General features: G+C 43.5%; 3 protein-coding genes across 6 annotated transcripts; 2 read left to right on the top strand and 1 right to left on the bottom strand.

The window, feature by feature from the left end:
* The first annotated feature begins 191 nt into the window (after window positions 1–191).
* Window positions 192–5425, top strand: CBY1 (chibby 1, beta catenin antagonist). 3 transcript variants are annotated; one of them, XM_035127750.2, is made up of 5 exons: window positions 192–243; window positions 1849–1967; window positions 2786–2891; window positions 3534–3649; window positions 4165–5425. In XM_035127750.2, the coding sequence occupies exons 2-5, from the start codon at window positions 1890–1892 to the stop codon at window positions 4243–4245; spliced, it is 381 nt and encodes a 126-aa protein (XP_034983641.1). In that variant the 5' UTR covers window positions 192–243; window positions 1849–1889; the 3' UTR covers window positions 4246–5425. The 3 variants fall into 3 exon arrangements, with proteins under 3 accessions (XP_034983641.1, XP_034983640.1, XP_060135813.1); XM_035127749.2 differs by having other exon boundaries at window positions 212–263; XM_060279830.1 differs by having other exon boundaries at window positions 212–263; window positions 3534–3660; window positions 4165–4227.
* Window positions 5426–6399: 974 nt separating this feature from the next.
* Window positions 6400–11811, top strand: TOMM22 (translocase of outer mitochondrial membrane 22). The gene is made up of 4 exons (XM_035128024.2): window positions 6400–6556; window positions 7020–7138; window positions 9706–9823; window positions 11169–11811. Exons 1-4 carry the CDS (start codon window positions 6452–6454, stop codon window positions 11241–11243), a joined length of 417 nt encoding a protein of 138 aa, XP_034983915.1. The 5' UTR covers window positions 6400–6451; the 3' UTR covers window positions 11244–11811.
* On the bottom strand, window positions 11585–19373 carry JOSD1 (Josephin domain containing 1). 2 transcript variants are annotated; one of them, XR_004693362.2, is made up of 6 exons: window positions 19258–19373; window positions 17699–18545; window positions 15453–15581; window positions 15147–15341; window positions 13375–14455; window positions 11585–12320 (listed from the first exon to the last, which is right to left on the bottom strand). XR_004693362.2 is itself a non-coding variant. In XM_035128022.2 (5 exons), the coding sequence occupies exons 2-5, from the start codon at window positions 17881–17883 to the stop codon at window positions 14356–14358; spliced, it is 609 nt and encodes a 202-aa protein (XP_034983913.1). In that variant the 5' UTR covers window positions 17884–18545; window positions 19258–19373; the 3' UTR covers window positions 11585–14355. The 2 variants fall into 2 exon arrangements, 1 of the variants encoding a protein (XP_034983913.1); XM_035128022.2 differs by having other exon boundaries at window positions 11585–14455.
* Between the last annotated feature and the right edge of the window lie 1298 nt (window positions 19374–20671).

The following is a 20671-nucleotide window of genomic DNA, read 5'->3' as shown; positions in this document are numbered from 1 at the left end:
CCTCACAAGCTTCCTCCAGACACAAATAATTTTACTTATTTTGAGCCATTTTTTTTAAAAAAAATCCGTCACTCTATGTATTTAAAATAAAATGCGTATGCCCCCTCCTCTGTCCTGTGGAATTTTCGATTTCTTTCCTGGGGTGGTTCTGCCCGCTGTGCGTTTCTCGGCTACCGCAAGTCGCGAAGCTCCAAAGAGTGCGCATGCGCAATTGACCTCGGAGGATACAAGAGGGGTGCGGAGGTGTGTTGTGCATCTGTCGGGTGAGGAGCTCCGCGGTTGTGGGTTTGCGATGCTGGGGTGCAGCCATTTGTCGGCTTTAGGACGGCAGCGACTCTCCACTCCCTCCCCATCTGCTGCTTTATTTGCTGCGGTCTCGATCTGCCCCCTGAACAATGGGATTCAGAGTATTAAGCTCCCACTGTAACCAGAGTCAGGATTTTGCTTGGTGTAGATGGGGTTAGTTAGGGGTCTCGGCACTTAAGGTGCTGCTAAGGTTGCCACTTGCCGGCCCGAGAGAGCTTTTAAGCTAAGCTGTAGTTCAGGCAGATATTCAACAGGTGCAGCTTTCCCAAAGATGGAGCTGCAGTGATGAGCTGCACCTGTTGATTTTTTGCATAGCGGTGCATCTGCTAAAGTTGTGTGAGTGTGTGCAAGAGGTGGGTGGAAAATACTTGTATCCCAAGCTATGTGGTAAGTGATTCGTTTCCACACTCTCCTTAGAAGAATCCAGCAGTGCTAGGCATGGCTTCAAAGGGTCTCTTACATATTTGCATAATGAAGAACCACCTTTTACAAGATTCAATTTAAGGAATTGTGCCTGATCACACTAATTGTGCAGCTAAACCTCCAAGTCTGACTTTGGTGAAGCAGAAGCAATGGCAACAGATTTCATTGTTTCAATATCAGTTCCAATATTGAGATAATTTTGAGGAATAGGTTGTATGGCACTTTGCAGGCTTGTTGTTAAGGGCAGTAATGAGCAGCAAAAGGAATAGGATATATGATACCCTTTTTAATTTTTCAAGTATTCTAAACTTTTGCTACAATTGATATTTCCCAAACCATGCACACACAAAAGCAGATTGAATGACCTGACCTGATGATTTCAAATATCTGAAAGACGGTAATTGATTTGCCTAATTTTGGGTTTGCAGATAGCATTTGTTATTCTGTCACTTTCTGTTCTCTTAAATGGGATGTTTCCCCTCAGCCCAATGAAACTAAGTTAAACAGACATAAGATTATTGCTAAGATCCACCAGACCTGTGGAGAATGTGCTACCGTTCTGCACCCCCTATTCCCCCTTACAATTTTATTTTTATTTTTTCTGATAGGAATAAAGGGAGGATTGCATATGGATGACAACATTGTTTGTAATCCCTCCTAAAAATATGAGTGCATAAGGTATTATTATTTATTAAATTCATTACCCACCTTTCATAATTAGATCCCAGGACTGGTTACAACAATTTAAAATTCATTATTAAAAAAAGTTAAAACAAATTACAATATGGAATAGGGTGGCAATTCCACACAAAATACTTAGTGTATTTAGTAGCTTAACATGAAGCCCGTAGTAGAAATGTTCTTTTTTTTAAAAAAAAAAAAATACCAATCAGTTTTCTTTTTAAAAAGGTTAGGCTGGGGGAGCTGTAAATGTTTTGACTGTCTACAGATCCATGGGAACTAGAAACTTGTTTCTGGAAAATGACAGTTATTATTCTCACTATTTTGATGACACTAAGTAGGCCAATCTGCTCTGACTCACAGCCTCTTAATGTTGTGCACAGTGATGAGGTCATGAGGTAATGGTCTTTTGTTTCTTTTGCTTCCTTCTTATTTCAGGCAACCAGAACAATTCTAACAAGCTTTTAAGCGAGGAAGCCATGCCGCTCTTTGGAAACACATTCAGTCCAAAGAAAACCCCACCCAGGAAATCAGCCTCACTTTCCAATTTGCACATGGTAAGTTCTGGAACCTAAAACAGGTTTCTGGGATCTAATTCTCCCTTTTTAAAAAATAGAGTCCCAGGGTCCCCCAGCTACAGTCAGTCACAAAATAGTGCCTTGGAAACAAGAGAGGCAGAGCCAGTCACAACCACATGCTGCACACATAGACTGGAGTGTGCTGCCCATAGAAATACATAAATACTACAGACCATGGTTTTATACAATTGTGCTCAGTGTAGATTTGAAATTAAGTTTGTCATTGTCATTCAACTCAAAAGGTCTGTTTTGAGCAGGACTAGCATTGGATACAACCCCATCAATACTGACACAAAACTCTTAAGCAGCTGCACAACAGGAACAACTACACAAATACTGTACACAGGCAACTTATTAATACCTCTAATTTACAAGTGAGGATTACCAACACTTAGAATAGCTCATCCACTCCTAGAAGGAAAAAGGGTTATGTTTCAGATTCTTGCTCTGATTTTTTGAGTGGAAGGTCTGAATCATAATTATTGCAGTGTTTGTGTTGATTAATTTTAAAGGCTTCCAATTGTCTTTAAAAACAAATAGACCATGCATCTTTGTTACACTGTGTGTCTGTCCCCCATACCACTGTTTTAGCAGGTAAAATCTTGGATTGACAAAACCAGGGATGGGGAATATTATTCAACCCGAGGGCCCTTGTGGGGAACCTTTTGAGGGCCACATGCCAGTTATGGGCAAGATCAGAGTCAAAGTGGACAGAGCAATGAATATGACTCTTATCTTTTGTATAGTTGAGTTGAGGAGAATGAAAATGAAACGTTGTGTCCATTTTCCTCCTACAGCTGGATAGATCAAGCCGGGAGATTGAGCTAGGCCTGGAGTATGGCACTCCTGTCATGACCCTTACTGGACAGAGTATGAGGTTTGAAAATGGCCAGTGGATAGCAGGTAAGAGAGAACACTAATTCCGTTGGCCGTAATCCAAAAGCAATCCTTATCAGGTTCTCAACAGCCTCATCCTGTTCCTCAGAAGATACAACCCTTGCAATAGCCCCCAGCCATCCTGAGTCTGTACTCCCATTGTCCTGATTCAGCTTGCGAGAGGAGGCTTATCCCATATTTCTGAACGAGTTCATCTACATGTGCTGTGGAGTCTGAATCCTGGACCCTTTCAGATAGGTGTGTTTTCAGGAACTCTAAAGGGCTTTCCTCCACACACCCTTATTTGATGTACTCTGGCAAGTAGTAGTAGTAGTGTTGATGTTGGTTCTGGTTTCCAGCCTTGTGTCAGGAGTGATATTTGTGTTGTAGTCTGGGTCTGACTAGGTGCAGATGCTAGCTTGAGTGGGTGGGTGTGCATGGTTCACCAATGGTCATTCATGTCACAAGGCTACTGACACTCTTCTTGGGGAGGACATTTAATAGGGTGTCTTAAAGGTACACCAAGATGTCAGCACATTGACCGTGTGGGATTCCACCTAGCTAATGCAGTTGCTTCTCAGAGCTGCCAGAAGGCCATAGTTGTGTAGTTTCTGACACTTTTCTGTGAGTGCAAGGTTATTCTAGTACTAACCACTTTCTCTCTCCTAGAATCATTTGGGGACACTGGGGACCGCAGGGAGACAAACCGCCTTCGGAAACGGATCCAGCAGCTGGAGGAAGAGAACAACCTCCTACAGCTGAAAATAGACCTTTTGTTGGATATGGTGAGAATGAGGTGATTCACTCACCTCTGTGCATCAATATGTCATTGATATCTGCAGTAATTTTTCTACATTGATACAAATGACAATGGGTCCATGTCTCATGGGATTCAACCCGGGCTCCAGAACACTTGATGATCTTTTTCAGAACCCTGGCTTCCTTTTATGAGAAGATAGGTAGTGGCAGCATGGTTGCCCAGGAAAGAGCTTTTCCAATATAATTCTATTGATTTCCCCCACAAAGCCCAGATTCATAAGGAATATTAAATGCATTCCAGAGGACTAGTGCTGGCCATTCATTGTGCATGTGCCTCATAACAAGTCCCAGGGTCATCTGCAATAGGCAGAAGTTAATGGAAGATGATATGATGTAGAAGGAATTCTCTCTGGATTTGTAGTTTGAAATCCACTGCTTTAGAGAGAAATAAACAAATGTACTTGTTTTTAAGGGTTACCAGCACTAAAACAACATGGGAAAACAAATGCCATTTTTTGCCATTTCCTCCTTTTATTCATAGCTCTCTGAGACGACTGCAGAGTCTCACCTCATGCAGAAAGAGATGGAAGAACTGAAAAATTATAGCCGAAAGAGGAAGTGAACTGGATGTGAGGGCCTCTAGGAGGTGAGAGAGGGAAGAGCAAGAGGATATGGTTAAAACCATCCACTGCAAGGAACTTAGGAAGCCACACCTGCCTTGGAAGACATTTGTTGTTGTGACCTCACATTACTCTTGCCGGATATCTAGCCAGGACTCCCAATGTGAAATACTATTAAGTTCTACAGCGCTGTCAGAAGGCAGCTATCCTACTTTTCTTCTTCCCTAATGGAGTTTCTATCCAAGTGCTCTTAACATATTTCCGCAATACACATTTAATCTAATCAGCAGCTAGTAGTGGTTTGTAGTTAATAAGCATCTCTTCCCACCCACCCAAGAAAGCAATCAAGATCATGGGGTGTGGGGAGAGCAAAAGGAAAAGGGAGAAACTGCTTGCAACATATACCTACATACCCTTGCTGTCTCTCTCTTAACATCTGTTTCAGAAATGCTTTTCAATTGGCTAAACCTTTGGGACGCAGAATTCTCTGGAAAAGTAAGGTCCTGAACTTGAGCCACTTGAGCCAGTGAGATACCATTGGGGATAGGCAGCATCCTGAGCCCTTACCCTTATAGGCCTGCAATATATGTTAGTGAGGGAAACCTTTGATAATCTGAGGTGACAGTGAACAATTTGGGAAGTTACATGTTTCAGTCGGCACACAGTCATTCTGAATACTCTAAAGCTGACTGACACACTACCGGGGGGAGGGACTTTTTCAGCGTAGTGGGCCAGATCCTTCGTTCACCCACCTGTCAATCACCTGATGTCACTGTGTTTTGAGGGGATCTATTTTTCCTTTGCAGAGCAGCTTGAGTTCACAGCTGCAGTAAAGTGGTGTACTGGGAAGTATGAGGCCTCTGTCCTATATGTTCTTTCATCTCTTCCTTTCCCACGCCAGCCCAGTGATGTGCTGTATTGCCTTTAGTATGGCAAAACTCCACATTGAACAGCTGGTTCTCTTCCATTTTTATCCTTCCCCTTCATGATATATCACAGTTCTATAACACTCCATGAATTCCGTGTGCATTCTACCTTCTTCCTTGTCTTGGTAAAAAACAAATCTTCAGGCAATTCTTTGTACAGTCACCAGTTCCATTCAGGCCACTGTAAGTTAAATGTTGAGTTGAATTGTTGTATAAATCTATTTTTATACTTTACAAATAAAGTCATTACAGTGTTTCTATTGCTGCAGTGTAGACTTGTGTATTTGTTTTATTACATAGCTCATTACTCTACTCTGGGTGGTGTTTTAAGGGACATGGTCCAAATTCAAGAGAAATCTGGCCCTCTTCAAGATTAACTCCTATAAAAAACAATCTTAAAACTCCTATAAAAACAATTTTAAAAAGCACCCAGAAAACATGGGTGCTATATGTATTTACATGCACACTCACATTTACCTACCGCATTATTTACCCCTTCGGAAGTGCAAAAGCCCCATTCTTCAGAATTTACTCTCTTTAGAATATATCTTCGTTTGCCTTCTGGAATTTTGTGTCCCCTATGTGTGTGTGTGTGAATAAAAGGACCTGCTTTGCTGGTGGGTGGAGGGGAGCTCTTCAACTTAAAAAGCACCAGAGCCTCAAAGGTCAGAAAAACAAACACTTCTGCCCAAGAAGACGGCTCAGTAACCACGGGATCCTGAATGCCATTGGAAAAATGAAAGAGAGATGGAGTCGGACTGTCAGAAAGAGGGAAATCCCCTGCCGGATCTCTTGGCATCTTGTTGCAGAGGCAGCCATTGTGGTGGCCTCCAGATGTTGCTGGACTCAGCCCCAGCCAACACAGGCCAACGGTGAGGGATGATGGGTGTTGTAGAGTGCATCAACTTCTAGAGGGGGCCACCGCATCTTATAATGTCCCTGCCTTAGAATTTCCTGTCGGGGGAACTGGGGAGTGGGCTGGCTGACCAGCACCATAAGCAGAACCACTCCGGTCGTAAGGCGAGAAAGCGCTGCAACATCTCACAAATAATTACAATTCAGCTCAGAGAAGGGGGAGCTGCCGTGTCTGCAGCTCGGGGCTGCCTTTGCACGACAACGGGCGAGCCCCGCGTTGCCTTTTCAACTCTTCCTCCCGTCCGCTGAGTGTCGCTGCGCAGAGCACAGCCCGCGCGCTTCCGCTCTCACGCTCCTACTTCCGGCGACGCTCTCTCCGGTGCCGGCCGCCCGCCTCGTCGTTGCCTGCCCTCCCCTCATTGCAGTCATGGCCGCCGCGTCGCCCCTTTCCCCCGAGGACCTGCTGCTGCCCAAGTCCGCGGCGGGCAAGGCCGAAGAGCTGGAGGAGGAGGTGGAGGACGACGACGACGAGGTAAAGCCGCCTGGAAAGGGGAGAAAGCGCGGAGCTTCGCCGGGCGGCCATGTGCGAGGTGACCCCTCTCTGGAGTCGGCCCTGCCCTGGGCCTAGGCGGGGAGCTCGAGTGAGCTGAAGCCCCGGTCAAGAGACGCGTGAGGAGGAGCAGCGCGGGAAGCGTCTCTGTGTGTTTTCTGGAGGGGGCCTTGCACGAGCCGGGAGGTGGAGGGGGCTTGACGGAGGGGCGGTGCCGCCGGGAGCGTGGATTGGTGCCTGCTTAGGTTTCTTCTTGCAGGAGGGTTCCCCGGGTTGGCATCTGGTTGGCCGCTGCTGAGAACGAAGCTCCGGACTAAATCGGCCTTTGCTCCCATTCAGCAGGGCTCTTTCAGTGTTAATGGGGGCCGGGTTTAGGGAAGAGGGTTGGGGGGGGGTCTTGTTTTGTCGGGCTACCACCCTCATCTCTCCTTTCCCCCATTTGCAGCTGGACGAGACGCTGGCAGAGAGGCTCTGGGGCTTGACAGAGATGTTCCCGGAAAGCGTCCGATCGGCAGCTGGAGCTACCTTCGGCGTGTCACTTTCTGTAGCCCAGAAAATGTACAGGTGAGGAGGGGGAAATGGGAGGTGAGGACCCAAGCCCCTTGGTTCCTGGTCCTCAGATACCACGCGCAGGTGGTCACAAGCTATGCCTGTGGTTTGTGAGTGGTTAAGGTAGCCCTTCCCTTCTCTGGCTCCTTCAGCCACCAAGGGGATGGAGAATTGTTGGGGAGTTGGTGGTGTTTTGTGTTTCTTAAGTTTGATGGAGAGCCATTGACAACGCTTAGACTTCTTAATTCAGAACTCTAGATGTGTATAGTGTGAGGATAGAAATGCCCCGTTGTAAGCTATTTGGATAATGATCATCAAGCAGTTGAGAATGTACCATGCATATTCAAGCTTTAATGAATAAAAGGCTGAGAATGGATGTAAATTAAATAATAAAAAACCATTTGCCTGCAAGGAACCATTGACATGGAATTGATCATAAATAATTGAGATAATTGTGATATCTGTAGTTGAGGAGAAAAGGGGTTCTATATATACTTGTGAGAGTGAAGTTCTAGAGAACTATTTTGAGTATGCTCAGAAATATAGCAACTCATAATTCAATTATAGTAAAAAAAAAAATCCTTCCAGTAGCACCTTAGAGACCAACTAAGTTTTCATAGGTATGAGCTTTTGTGTGGACTTCTGAAGTGTGCATGCACATGAAAGCTCATACCTGTGACTACTGGAAGGATTTTTGTTTGTTTGTTTGTTTTGACTACGTCAGACCAACACGGCTACCTACCTGTAATCAGTTATAGTAGTTCAACTAAACAGAGACCTTGTAGTCAAATGGCTTGGGCCCTTTTCCCCCGAACGTAATTTCCCTTTTGTTCGCTCTTTAAACTCTTTAATTATACACACATACTCCATATAGGCATGAATAATAAATGCAAGGCTGTACTATACCAAACCATTTGTCATCAAATATAAATATAAATTTCTCAGGTTATAAATAACCCTGTTAAATAGAATTTATATTATCCTTTTGCTCTGTAGTCATGATTATATCTTCTTAATCATTCTGAACAGAATACATACTAAGAAGTTTCCATTCAGAAGAATCCAAAATTATTGCTGCTAATAAAAGATTGTGAATCAGTAATTTGTTTGAAATATAATTATATTATTTTAAGACACCCAGTAAAATAATTTCCAGAGGAATATCCTTGTAAGTCTTTTGCAGCAAAAACAAAGAATCCTATGACACTTTTAAAAATAACAAGCTTTTTATAGCCAAAACTTTCATGGACTAAAGTTCATTTTGTCAGATGTATGGAGTATTATCCTGAGATAGGTACAGTATATATAACAAACCGCTGCTGGCTGCTAATGATTAAAATTAAAATGTTGCTCATCCAGGTGTTTTAAATTTTGTGAGGGTTGGAAAGCATAGCTTTGGTCCCTTGTTTAATTTCTAAGCTTTCATGACACAGTATCCTAATGTTCCCACAAAGATCAATCAATGTATTTAACTTTTTTTCTAAAAAACATTCTTAGTGAGTTGAGGAGGAAAGGTTTTTCTTTTGAAGCGATATCCAGTTATGTCCACTCATGAACAAACTTCTGTGAGCAGAAGAGGATTTCCCCTTCCCGTTGTAGTCTCTGCATGCTCAAGTTTACTCTGGAAGGTTGGGGGACTTTTCAGAACAGATTTGGGATCTAAAGTGTGCTGTGGATGACAGAAAGCCGCATCACGAGTAGAAGGCTGTTTGTGTGATGTTTGGTATCACTCAGGTTGCCTATAATCTTTAAGGAAACTTCATTATGGTATAAAACCAAACTTTATACACTATGCATTTAGTTTCTTCCTTTGCTAATTCTTTGTGTTTGAATGGAATCTTGGTAGTTTTAAGCGAGAAAACCTGGAGGTACTTCAGATTGTGATGGATATTTATAGGGAGAGTATATTTGGAAGCAAAAATATGATTGTGATGAGACATGTTGTAAGGTTCACGCACACTAATGTTGCCATATAGGAAGGGGATTTAAGGCTGCAATCCCATAACCATTTACCAGGGAGTAAGTCTTATGGTGGGACCCAGGTGGCGCTGTGGTTAAACCACTGAGCCTAGGGCTTGCTGATCAGAAGGTCGGCGGTTCGAATCCCTGTGACGGGGTGAGCTCCTGTTGCTTGGTCCCAGCTCCTGCCAACCTAGCAGTTCGAAAGCACGTCAAAATGCAAGTAGATAAATAGGAACCGCTACAGCGGGAAGGTAAACGGCGTTTCCATGTGCTGCTCTGCTTTGCCAGAAGTGGCTTTGTCATGCTGGCCACATGACCTGGAAGCTATACGCCGGCTCCCTCGGCCAATAATGCGAGATGAGCGCGCAACCCCAGAGTCGGTCACGACTGGACCTAATGGTCAGGGGTCCCTTTACCTTTACCTTTAAGTCTTATAAGTTTAGATAAGTGGAGCTTACCTTGGAGTATATATGAATAGGATTGTACTGAAACTGGAATAATAGTCTAATAATGCAATCTAACAGTGAGATCTTTAGGATAAGTCATTTCCGTTGTAATGAGGATGGAAATATTAGCTTTACTTATTACCTTCTCTCCCTTCCTCCCACCCCCCAAAAAAGATTCTCCAGGGCAGCTTTGTGGATTGGGACCACTTCCTTCATGATCCTAGTTCTTCCTGTTGTTTTTGAAACTGAGAAACTGCAAATGGAGCAGCAACAGCAGATGCAACAGCGACAGGTAAGAACTGAATTACAGCATTTTTTGGCCTATTAAGTCTGTGATTCTCATCCTTTTCAGAATGTTCCTCCTTTTATCTGTGAATCTTCCTCCACCACGCAGTATATTTAATTCCTGAATCTTTGCAGAATTACCTGTCTCAAAAGCATCTAGTGGATCAGTTTCACTGTACAGTATTTGATTCCGTTCTTCATCTCTATCTTTTTGTGCACGTTTGCTCATGTAGCATATACTTTTGCTATACTGTATGATGAAATTAATACCCCCCTCATTTACTACGGTACATGACCTCTTTCACTTTTTTTTCCTCCTGGGGAATCACTTCCCGCGGTGTCTTTTACAGGCTTTCCATCATCTTAACACTTTCCAGTCACCCCAGCTGCTGATGCAAGATGGGGTGGATTTCTGCATACTGTAGTCTCTTCCTTTCTGTGCTAATTCTAGCTTTTGTACTGGCCATAATTGCAGTGAACCAGCTGAGAGAGTACAAAACATCACATTCCCAGATTTATCTGGGGTATTGCATATTTTGTGACTTCAGAAGCCCATCGGCTGATGGTTGTGTCCGCTCACAGCAAATAACACATGCCCTACTTTTCTTATTGGCATGAATTTGTGACTGGTTAGTTTTCTTCCTTTACTATGGCTGCAAATGTTACACTTTTTACAGCTGCGTATCAGAAATGTCGCCCTCGATACAAGAGAACCTCTTTGGTCACCTGACGGGGGTGGGGGATATTGAAATATTAGAATTGCAAAATACCTGACACTTCTCCCGCCTGAATGACCACCACCATTGTACCATGACAGATGTAACAAATACTGTTTTTTCCAAGTACTTTACACTTCATTGACTTAATTTTATCAGGGCAGTCTTTTCTACTTATATGAAAGCAGAAATCTATTACAGTGGTACCTCTAGTTGCGGACACGATCCGTTCTGGGGTGCCGCAACTAGAGCGCCTCTTTTGCGCATGTGCGAGCGCGATCGAGCGCTTTTGCGCACTGCGGAACCCGGAAGTATACACTTCCGGGTTTGCCGCGTTCGCAGGCTGAAAAGCCGCAACATGAACCTAACGCAACACGAGATATGACTGTATTGTCATGCAGCCTTGTATTTTAAGTACTAGAATTCCACACCAGCAACAGCATGGTTTTAAGAAGAGACTGCTAATATTCCAAAATGGTAGAAAATGCCGCGTTCTTTTAAGTTTTACAAAAGATCTGGAGGGTTATTCACTGGAAGGTGAAAATCCTTCCTCCAGTAGGCTGCTAAGTAGTACCGTAGTTAAAATGCTGCTCTTGCTTTTCAAGCATTTGTAAACTTTTTCACATTTCTTAACAGATTTTATTAGGACCAAACACAGGATTGTCTGGAGGGATGCCAGGTCCTCTGCCGTCTCTTCCTGGAAAGATTTAATGAAGCTACACTGGACCCATATCATGGAATGAAATATTGAAATCATTTGTTTGAACTGTTTGATTAGGCCAGCGTTTTTTCTCGTAAACCTTGGGATATTAACTATTCTTAATGAAGGCAGAACCCCTATCTGGATCTCCTGCAATCTTTAGGCAGTCATGACTTTTCCATCCATTCAAGCAACGTTATAGGTAACTATGGAGACTTTGGAAGCTTCTGTTTTGGTAGCCTTACCTCCAGGAAACCACCTCAGGACATGTTTGGTCAACCTTAGCCTGTAATTGTCAGTGTAAATAGTCCTGTGTTCTTCTCCAACTGTATTTATTTCAGAGCAGTAACAGCAAGAAATGGAGTAAATATGCCAGAAAATGCAGCATATAGAAGAACCTAGTATGCACTTGACTCTATGCAGTGAGTTCTTACTTGAAGAAAGATATTTGCCCTACAATGTTACATATTTGAAAAATAAGGGAAGCAGGAAAAGTCATTTTTGCCAAGTCTTATCTGTGCTGAATCTATTAGTATTAAAGTTAGCTAGAGCACTTTTCTATTAAAGTTTCAGTGCAAACATGGAAGTATTTTCTTTATTATCTCAGGCTTTACATACATTATGCTTGCTTAACAGCAGGATACTAAAACTTACCAATTGAGTGTCAACCCTTAGCTTTACATGTCTGTGTTCGGTAGTAATGGCAGGGAGGGACCTTCTCTTAACTCCAATGGAGAGTAGCTGGGCAATAAGGTCTTCTTAGGCTATACAGCTTCATACCAACATGTGTTTATTTCCCCCCCTTTATATACATTATTACAATACAATTCAGTTTAACACAGAGAAGTGACAGGACACAGGAAGGCTTTTTCATTTTTAATATTTGGTTAAACAAAATACATCTCTGTAAACAAACCCAAGACAAGGCTATAACAAAACCAAACAAGCAGGAAAACAATTAAGGGCTTCTCCATTCCCAAGCAATGGGAATGGGCTGGTTCCTTTCCTCTGCTGCCATAACTCTGATCCAGAGGGTGGGTGATCACATGTTCCCTTTTCCTGAGCTGCTGAATCACACCACTTTCCCCCTAGGGACAGAACAATGACATAAATACACACAGACGGAAAGAAACAGCTGTATGCTTAAAAAGATATTTGCATATTGTGCACTGGTCCATTGGCTTCCATGCAAACGGGGTCTCTCCAAAGTGCTATTATTTAGCCAGCAGACAAAATAATGTCTTTGAGATTTTTTTGGGGGGTGGGGTGGGGGGAAATGGCTTCAAGTCAGAAGCAGAACTGCAAGCCTGATGTTCTGCTTGTGAAGTGTGTGTGTGTACAAATTCTGCTAGCTGGTTTTGGTTATTGGAATGTGTAGTCCAGAAGAAAGGGGAGGGCTTTTGTAAAAATAGAAGTTATTAGGCTATGACTGTAATACATGCAGAGAATAGCCAACACAAGTTCCCAGTATATTGCCTGCAAGGTGTCCAGAAGTCAATAAATAAGATGTTGATACCATTCACACTGCATTCAACTGTGAATGGCTTGGAATGCTGGCTTAGAAAGCATGTATCTTGATCATGCTTAAAATGGTCTGGTCAAATTCCAAGGATGTAAAGGGTAGGTTTCAGCCCTCCTTAACCATGTACATTTTCCTATAGAATGAAACTGAAAAAGTGGGTTCTACTTCCACTGTTCCAGTACTATTGAAAATGAAGCTGGCAAAAAGCATTAATAATGAAAAATTCAATAATAGAATAAAGGTTCAAGGAGAAGTCAATCGAGTGAAAGGCCAACTTCTCCATTTCACCTACTAACTAGCACAAAGAAGTGATGTGAAACACCTGAATCAGATCAGAAGGAAAACTAATTCAGTCTCCTGCCAGGGTCTTTAGCTTGTTCACTTAGTTGGTGAGGAGAGAAGAGTTAAATTCAGGAGGGTCACCTACCAATCAATGGAAGAATGTGGCTCAGCCTACCTGTTGTAAACAGTCTTCCCTCATCCCCAGCAAACTTGCTTAAACATTCTCAACCCCAACAACTGACAGTTGCTATACAAGAGCAACAGAAATCTAGCCCTTTGATCTTGTTTCCCATAATTCCACTTGGAAATCAACATTTGCTCCATTACCAGCTTCCTACCTTGCTGAAACTTGGCTACTCTTCCCTTTTGTTTCATGATTTCATCCTCAAACAGCCTGTAGTTTTATTCCCTGCTCAGTGAATATTTCCCTGAATTACAGGACAGACAGATAAGAAAAATAAACACAGGCTACATGTGGACCATCTAACAAAAATACTTGAGGCTTTTAAATAAGCATCAATTTAGCTACTACTTTTCCAAACTATTCAGTCTTTCATTTTCAGACCACACTTAAAAAGAGTATGAGACAGGAAAACTCCTGTAAGGAGTTCCATTATTATGGTCCCAAATTTTGTCTACATCTCCCCTAACTCTTGGCACAATTACTATTACAAAAGGGGAATCCACAAGCACCATACCTTTGCTAAGAGTATCGAGAGTTTCCTGAGAGACCCAAATGGTTTGCAAATTTCTTCAACATAAGTTTGGTGTTGGAAACAAAGGACACACATAATGAAGAGTATGGAAGCAGGAAAAGCCCAAAACTCCTGGAGGGAGTTCCACAATGAGGGTTGGAGGGAGGCAGGCATGGCTTTTTTTGGGGGGGGGAGAATATGCCTGGCCCCAGCCCTACCCTGAAGGAGACACACACTAGCCCAACAGGAGCTATAGGAACTCCTGGAGACAGTTGTGTGTAACCCAATATGAAGTCCTTTTAAGACTGGGATGGGGGGGAGCGAAAGCAGGAAATTAAAAGGGGAGAATTCCAACACCCATTTCTAAATCAAACTGCATTATAATTAAAGAGCACAGATCTGGTTCTGTTACGTCCACCTCTTCCCCTACTACATGTTCTTCTGTTCTTCATGTTGGCTCCGACAATACCTTGTAGTTGCCTTATGGCCTCATAATGGGGAGGGGGAAAATGCCAAAGTTCCAGGGAAGAGGAGAAGAGTGCTCATTATCCACATCACAGGACATCAGAAATTGGTGGAGGGAGAAGGACCAGCACTGTAGTGCGAGGACAGGGTGGTTGCAGGTCATGCATCAGCTTTCCAACTCTGATGTGCTTCCACCTCTTCAGGCACCACTAGAAGAAGTTCACAGTTCTTTCCTCGCAGCTGGTGTCTCAAAAACTTCCTGTAGCAGTTAAAGGTGGGTATGGGGAAAAGAAAGCGCAGTTCAAATGCAATCTTTTTGTTGAGTGTAATTTTTGCTATGCACCTACATTCTGACATTTGAATAGCTAAGAGCTTGCAGGTCAGCTATGATTTGATCTTATTGGTATTCTGCTGGAACTGCAGAGGTCTTAGAACTTTAAAATAATAATAATAATAATAATAATAATAATAATAATAATAATAATCTTACTGTTCAAAAGACAGTAACACCCTTTAACAAACTTTGTTTAAAAAGTGTATGAAGAAAATGGAAGGTGAGCCTTGAGCCTTACTATGAATTAAATACTAAATAAACTAAAAAGAGGAAAAAACGACTGTGTGTGTGTGTATGGTTCTGGTTGCACCTGCCAGTGGAACGCAGCCCCCAACAACTTTCCACCAGGGTAATGTTGCCCTTGCCCTGAAAATGGGTTCCTATTACAGTACTGGACTAAATTTTGAATCTCTGCTAATTCTGTTGCAAAAAAGTGAAGGATAAGGACAAAGTCTAGGCTTTTGTTTTCATTCTTCACCATTGTTGGTACACTTTACTCCCTTCATCTCTGAGAGATTAAAAGCAATCTACACTGTACGGATTATGCGTTTCAATTTACAATATGTTCAGAGGACAGGCACCTAGGTTATACCGGCTAGGATGGAAGAAAACCTACCTGAGCTCACTTTCACCTCCAATGGATTCAGGCACCTTGAGTTTAGAGTCAAGGTTATAGTAGATACCTCCCACTTCCCGGACACAGATCCAGTGTTGCCGTTTAAGAGGAAGTTTCAATGGACCCCAGCAGAGGCTTGATGGCAGATTCATAATGAAGCCCATCACATTGGAGAGGGCAATTACACTGACATCCCTGAACAGAGAATCGCAGAAGAAAGAAACTGTTAGGCTCTTACAGTTATTTATAAACCCAACTAGGAAGAAGCCAGTTCCAATGATGGCTTGACAGTCTGGTTCTCTTTACCTGCGCTTATCCCACCAAACTGCTTCATAACCTTTGGTCTGAAGAGCTGCCATGATGACGTTCACGTCATAGTTCCCGTTTCCCAGCATGCTTTTCTTGTGGGGTGTCACCATGGTGTTGGGAGACAACCTGAAAACACATTGTCGAAACATGAAGATAGCATTGGTCCCAAGCGGATGATGAAGCAAGGCTGACCAGTTGGGGAAAGATAGCTGAAGATGGACAAAAAGGTTAATAAATTATGTCCACTACTCTGTCTGTGCATTTGTAGCAAGAGATAGGTGCTGGGATGGACAGGGAATGGGGAAGTGCACTGAGTGTTGTGAAAGTAAACCTACTGCTTTTCTGTCACCGGATTTATATCCCTCAAAAAAGAAAATGAAAGTCATTGCTAACATAGAATATTACAATGAACCATTGCAGAACCTACAATAAAAGACAGCAAATTTTCAAAGAGTGGCAAGAATCAACTTTCAAAACACTAAACAGATGCCTGGGCCCTGATAGACTTCATCCAAAATAGAAGAATTACAATGATTTCTACACTTTTGAAAAACTGGTAAAATTCTTGATTTCATGGTTTCAGATACCTCTCTGTGTTGAAAGAGCACGACACTCCAGTAAGATTCAAACATCAACTATTGTCTGAACAAAGCCAAGTAGGTCACGCTGGCTTCAATCACATGAACAAGCTATATGTGGTGTCCCAACAAGCTCAATCTGTAATTATGACTGGCATCTGGAAATGAGCAATCCTCAGACATTTACCATGATCTCTCCACAGCCAAATGACATTTGTTCATCCATAATTGCTCTGGAGGAACGAAGGGCACCTTGTCCTTTCCCCTAAAGGTTAACAACAGACAGTGCCACTTTTTGAATAGGCGAGAAAGATCTGCTTTGATCCATTTCACACGCTCATGGTAACCAATACAACAGTCTATGATCTAAGACAGTAAAGAAAGCAGGCAAAGATGTATTAAACAAATTAGGACTGCATAGGGCCACTTTGCTCTGGTGTGTGATAGGCAAGTTTTGTGGGTTCATTAATTACAGCCATAATCCTTCAACAATTACATTTGTAAAGACGTAAGCCTCGGAATCCTTCATCAGGAACCTAGACGTTAAGAACTTTTCTAAATGTTCCTGAACATTTACACAAACTTCTCTTTTCAGTTCCAATAAGTTCAAGATAGAAACTCAAGGGAACCCACTTAAATGTACTGTGTCTTAAATTAAGCCTCCCAAGTGTCTCAAGGAATATGAAGAACTCCCAGAAGAACAAGAAAACACTGCATAAACAACACAGGAACTATTACCTTTACTATATTATCTATTTTAATTTTCAACAAAAACTTCAGACTACCAGCTTTAAAATATATGCATGATCCTAGGCATTTTTACTCAAGAGTAAGCCCCTCCGTTATATTTACTCATTATTAAGGGTGCACAAGACTATCTATAAAGAGAGATTGGGGGAATTTCAGTTTGCAAATGGCTGAGTAGGACATTTCTCAAAACATTTAAGTAGTAAATAAATGATTAAGCATACATGCAAGGACTACCACCTATTTTTTTCAGTTCCAAGCACTGTTTTCAAGCTAGTTACTAACACAGAATACAATAATGGGACCATATCAGCTACTGTTTAGTTGGATAACAAAAGAGGGAGCATGGAGAGCAGTGGTGTGTGAATCAAAGGAGCAGATGCAGCAGAAGCAACTTGGGTAGTTGAATGGTATGGTGTATGGAAGAGTTAAGAGCAGGACTTGCAGAAGACACTGTTTCCAAAAGAGCAGGCAGAGCTTTGATGGACTGGCAGATGTAGCCTGAGGGATGATGGTCCACCATACCCAGGACAGCAAGAATTGTATTTAACATCAGGAAATAAGTGTTTTCATGAGATCCCCTGGCTACATTTTGCCTGTGTGCCTTCTTTTTAATTACACATTAAAGAACCTATACAAAGCGCAGCTCTAAGAGGATTTTGTTTCTGTTTCAGAAGCTAGTACAGAGAGGCAGAACCCCGGACAAAAGGGCAAACTGTATTGGTGGTCTCCTTAGTAAAATGTGTGTGATTGATGAAATAAGAAACCATTCAGAATCAGTGTTAAAATTCTGGAAACTCACCCAACCCACGAAGAGTTTCTGAGGCACTAATCCAACTAAAGAAGTGAATGCATGTACAGAAAACAAAACACACACACCCCCTTAACATAATGCTGGCCAAACCAAGTTCTTCTTACCTTTGGAAAATCTCCTGTAATGTGTCTCGTGTAAAGGCATTGCCGTCCTGGAAGACATTATTGAGGGCATGGAGAGCACATAACTCCCTGCGCTGTTTTTCATGATAAATACGCACTGGCATCGGCTGTGGTGTTTCAGATGATTCCGATTTTATTTTGTCACCTTTCCATGGCACACAACTCATTTTTTTTTTGTAGTGTAGGACGTGAAGATAGATGACAAAGTTTATGAAGTTTCTCCCCACCACACAAAAAGCAGAGCAAGCAGCCTTTCTTTTCTAGACAACTCCAGCCCACACAAGTGGAACACCTGCTGTTACTTTAATAGTTGTCTTCACGGGATGGCTGCAGAAATAACTTAAAGATTTTAATCATTTTTCTCCCACCCTCCCACCTCCTTTAGCCTGCAAGGAACCGTCCTTAGTATATTTGCATCTTTTTCTTGGCCTCCCCTTGAAAAATGTTTTATATGGCCTTAACATCAGAATGTCATATAGAATGTATCACATCGCTCTTTTTCCTCCATTTCCTTTGGTCAATGATGCCTCCAAGACAAAGATCCACAGCCTAACTCTTAAAATATGCCCAATCTAACAACAATAACAAAAAAGGTGTGAGGGAAGACAAATTATCATGTAATTAAGCAAGGCCAAGTTGGTGCTGTCCAAAAGGAATACAGGGCCCCCAGAGAGGCATCAACTGCATTTTTGCAATCTTGTTGGAGAGGCTGTGTCCCCAGATGCAGAGAGACAGGGAAACAGACTATTTCTTCCAGGGCAGTAGGGTGGGGGGGTTGTCCTCCAACTTCACCAGATACAAAATTCCTTGCCCAGCGCTTCCTGTGTTCCTGATGGGAGAAAGAAGAGATCCAATGAAGTACAGAATTATCAGTGCCCGGTTACCGACTTTTTTACAACAGCACCCCAGAAAAGGGTTTCCAGAACTGCTCTGCATAAACAAAACAAAACCAAAAAGTCTCGAAGGTGCAAGGAAGGCCTGTCTTATGTGATCTGGGGTTCCCGACCCTCCAACTCCCACATCCGAAAAGATGGGTTTTCCTTTGCCTCACAAGCACACCCAGCCCTCCTCGGCGTCACGGAGGGTGCCAATATCCCGCCGTTAAGTGCGGGCAGGAGAGGCGCGTGCAGGAGCTGCGAGGGGGGAGTGCTTGCAATCGCAGCAATTCTGGCCTGTCCTGGGGAACCGCAGTCATGCAGTCAGCAGGCCCCTGTGCCCGCTCAGGGGGACGTGGGGGGGGGGGGGGCAGGCGCTGCTTGTGGCAGCTCCTTCTCTGGACTGTGGGGCGCGGAGGGGGGGAGGCGTTGAACTCGCCAACTCGGGATAAGGGGGAACCGGAGAGTCTTTTGAGGGGGGGGAGGAAGAAGAAGGAGATACTATCCAGGGTGACGTGTGGGAGAAAAGAGCTCTACTCAGGTGGGAGGCAACCCCACAGGCCCTCCCGCATTCTTGTTTTTTGGGGTGAGGGTGGGGACACACACGGAACGCCTCTCTTCCCTTCGCGACCACTCGCCCCGTCCCCCCGTCACGCTACTACTCACCCGTTAGCGGCCCCAACCTGCTGAAGCCCAACAACCACCCAGCATCCAGCGCATGCGCAACCATAACAGAGCCCTTCCCCGTCGCGCGCGCCTGTGTGTGTGAACGCGCTTGAGCCCGCCCCCGGCGCGGGCCTATGGAGCAGGGTTCCACGTGACGTCAGAGAAGGCGGCGCTCTCTCTCTCTCCCTCCTCCCTTTCAGCGCAAGCAGCTGCAGACGGCGCCGGAGATGTTACCTTTGCAATCTCTTCTGAAATCTTAACCCTGCTACGCTAGCTAGCTAGCTACCGTAGCTAGGCACCCTCGGATGTGCGTGCGGCTTGAGCTTTGCCTTATTATAGTAGGCAGTGTGGGGTTCTGTGGCTGAGGGTTGGGCATGGACCGCCGCGTCGTGTTCACAATTCCTCCTCAAGCCTATGAAGCCCGGAATTCTCTGCAAGGCGTCTTCTGAGCCCCGACCCACTTCACAGGGGTGTTGTTAAGAACATAAAAGGCGAGTGTAGGCATTCCTAAGCTGTGGCGGGCGGGATAAAAATATAATTAACGATATGCATGCCTTTGAGTCAGAGAGTCATTATTTTAACACACCTCGTCTCACGCGCTCCGTTTGGGTGCCTGACATCATTGGGAAACATTTCAATCGGTGCATACATCGTATACTGAACAGGGCTGTTCTTAAACCGAGGTACCACTGTATTTCAGGCAGCTTGCATGCCTGACAGCCGCTGCCCGTTTGTGCTGGAGCAGCAAAGATCCTCCTCCTACCCTACTGCAGTGATTCCCAAAATATTCTCCCCCCCCCCCTCAACGCAGGACCACAGTTTGGGAGCCTCTGCGCTGGTGAATGTACCTTTTCTCGGGGATGAAGCTGAAGTGGCCTTGATTTATTTATTCAGTCTGTTGATGCGGTTGTGCAGTATTTCAAATTAGAACTGGGAGCCAGTAACCAAAGTTAGCCTCTCTTGCCTCTTGGTGCTTGTTGGGAGCAGGAACTTATTTACAAATTCTTGTCTCTCACTACTTTTCCTCACAAATGTAGTTTTTTCAATTCATTTTTTAAAAAGTGGGTCTAATATTTCATACCCAAAAAAAGCTAATGGAGGGATACCGCTAGACCCAGGGGTGCCAACTTGAATAAAATACTAAGGGGCAGGTAAACCCCACCCCACATAATTGATCACACAACACGGTGCATGTACACCATTTGAATGACAATGCCCATCAACTGGGGGGGGTGGCCCCCTCAAATATTTTATTGGGAGGCTGAAGACCCCACGGCCCCTAGGAGTTGGTTCCTATGACTAGGACTGATTAGCATGTTAGTCCAACATCAGATGGGCAGTCTTTAAGATTTAAGGACCATAAAGAAGGCAAGCTTTATATAGGTTAGGTTACATATGCTGAATTTATATATCA

The sequence above is a fragment of the Zootoca vivipara genome, chromosome 10 (assembly GCF_963506605.1).
Source record: "Zootoca vivipara chromosome 10, rZooViv1.1, whole genome shotgun sequence".
NCBI lineage: Eukaryota > Metazoa > Chordata > Lepidosauria > Squamata > Lacertidae > Zootoca > Zootoca vivipara.
This window is presented reverse-complemented; position numbering and strand designations above follow the sequence as displayed.

Bases quoted from the DNA above. Each gene is read 5' to 3' on its own strand.
- TOMM22 (XM_035128024.2), top strand. From the start codon at position 6,452: ATGGCCGCCGCGTCGCCCCTTTCCCCCGAGGACCTGCTGCTGCCCAAG. The intron at 6,557-7,019 runs GTAAAGCCGCCT...CCCCATTTGCAG, and splicing joins TGGAGGACGACGACGACGAG to CTGGACGAGACGCTGGCAGA. The intron at 7,139-9,705 runs GTGAGGAGGGGG...CCCCCAAAAAAG, and splicing joins GTAGCCCAGAAAATGTACAG to ATTCTCCAGGGCAGCTTTGT.
- CBY1 (XM_035127750.2), top strand. From the start codon at position 1,890: ATGCCGCTCTTTGGAAACACATTCAGTCCAAAGAAAACCCCACCCAGG. The intron at 1,968-2,785 runs GTAAGTTCTGGA...TTCCTCCTACAG, and splicing joins CACTTTCCAATTTGCACATG to CTGGATAGATCAAGCCGGGA. The intron at 2,892-3,533 runs GTAAGAGAGAAC...TCTCTCTCCTAG, and splicing joins AAATGGCCAGTGGATAGCAG to AATCATTTGGGGACACTGGG.
- JOSD1 (XM_035128022.2), bottom strand. From the start codon at position 17,883: ATGAGTTGTGTGCCATGGAAAGGTGACAAAATAAAATCGGAATCATCT. The intron at 15,582-17,698 runs GTAAGAAGAACT...ATGTGTTTTCAG, and splicing joins TTACAGGAGATTTTCCAAAG to GTTGTCTCCCAACACCATGG. The intron at 15,342-15,452 runs GTAAAGAGAACC...TTCTCTGTTCAG, and splicing joins GTTTGGTGGGATAAGCGCAG to GGATGTCAGTGTAATTGCCC.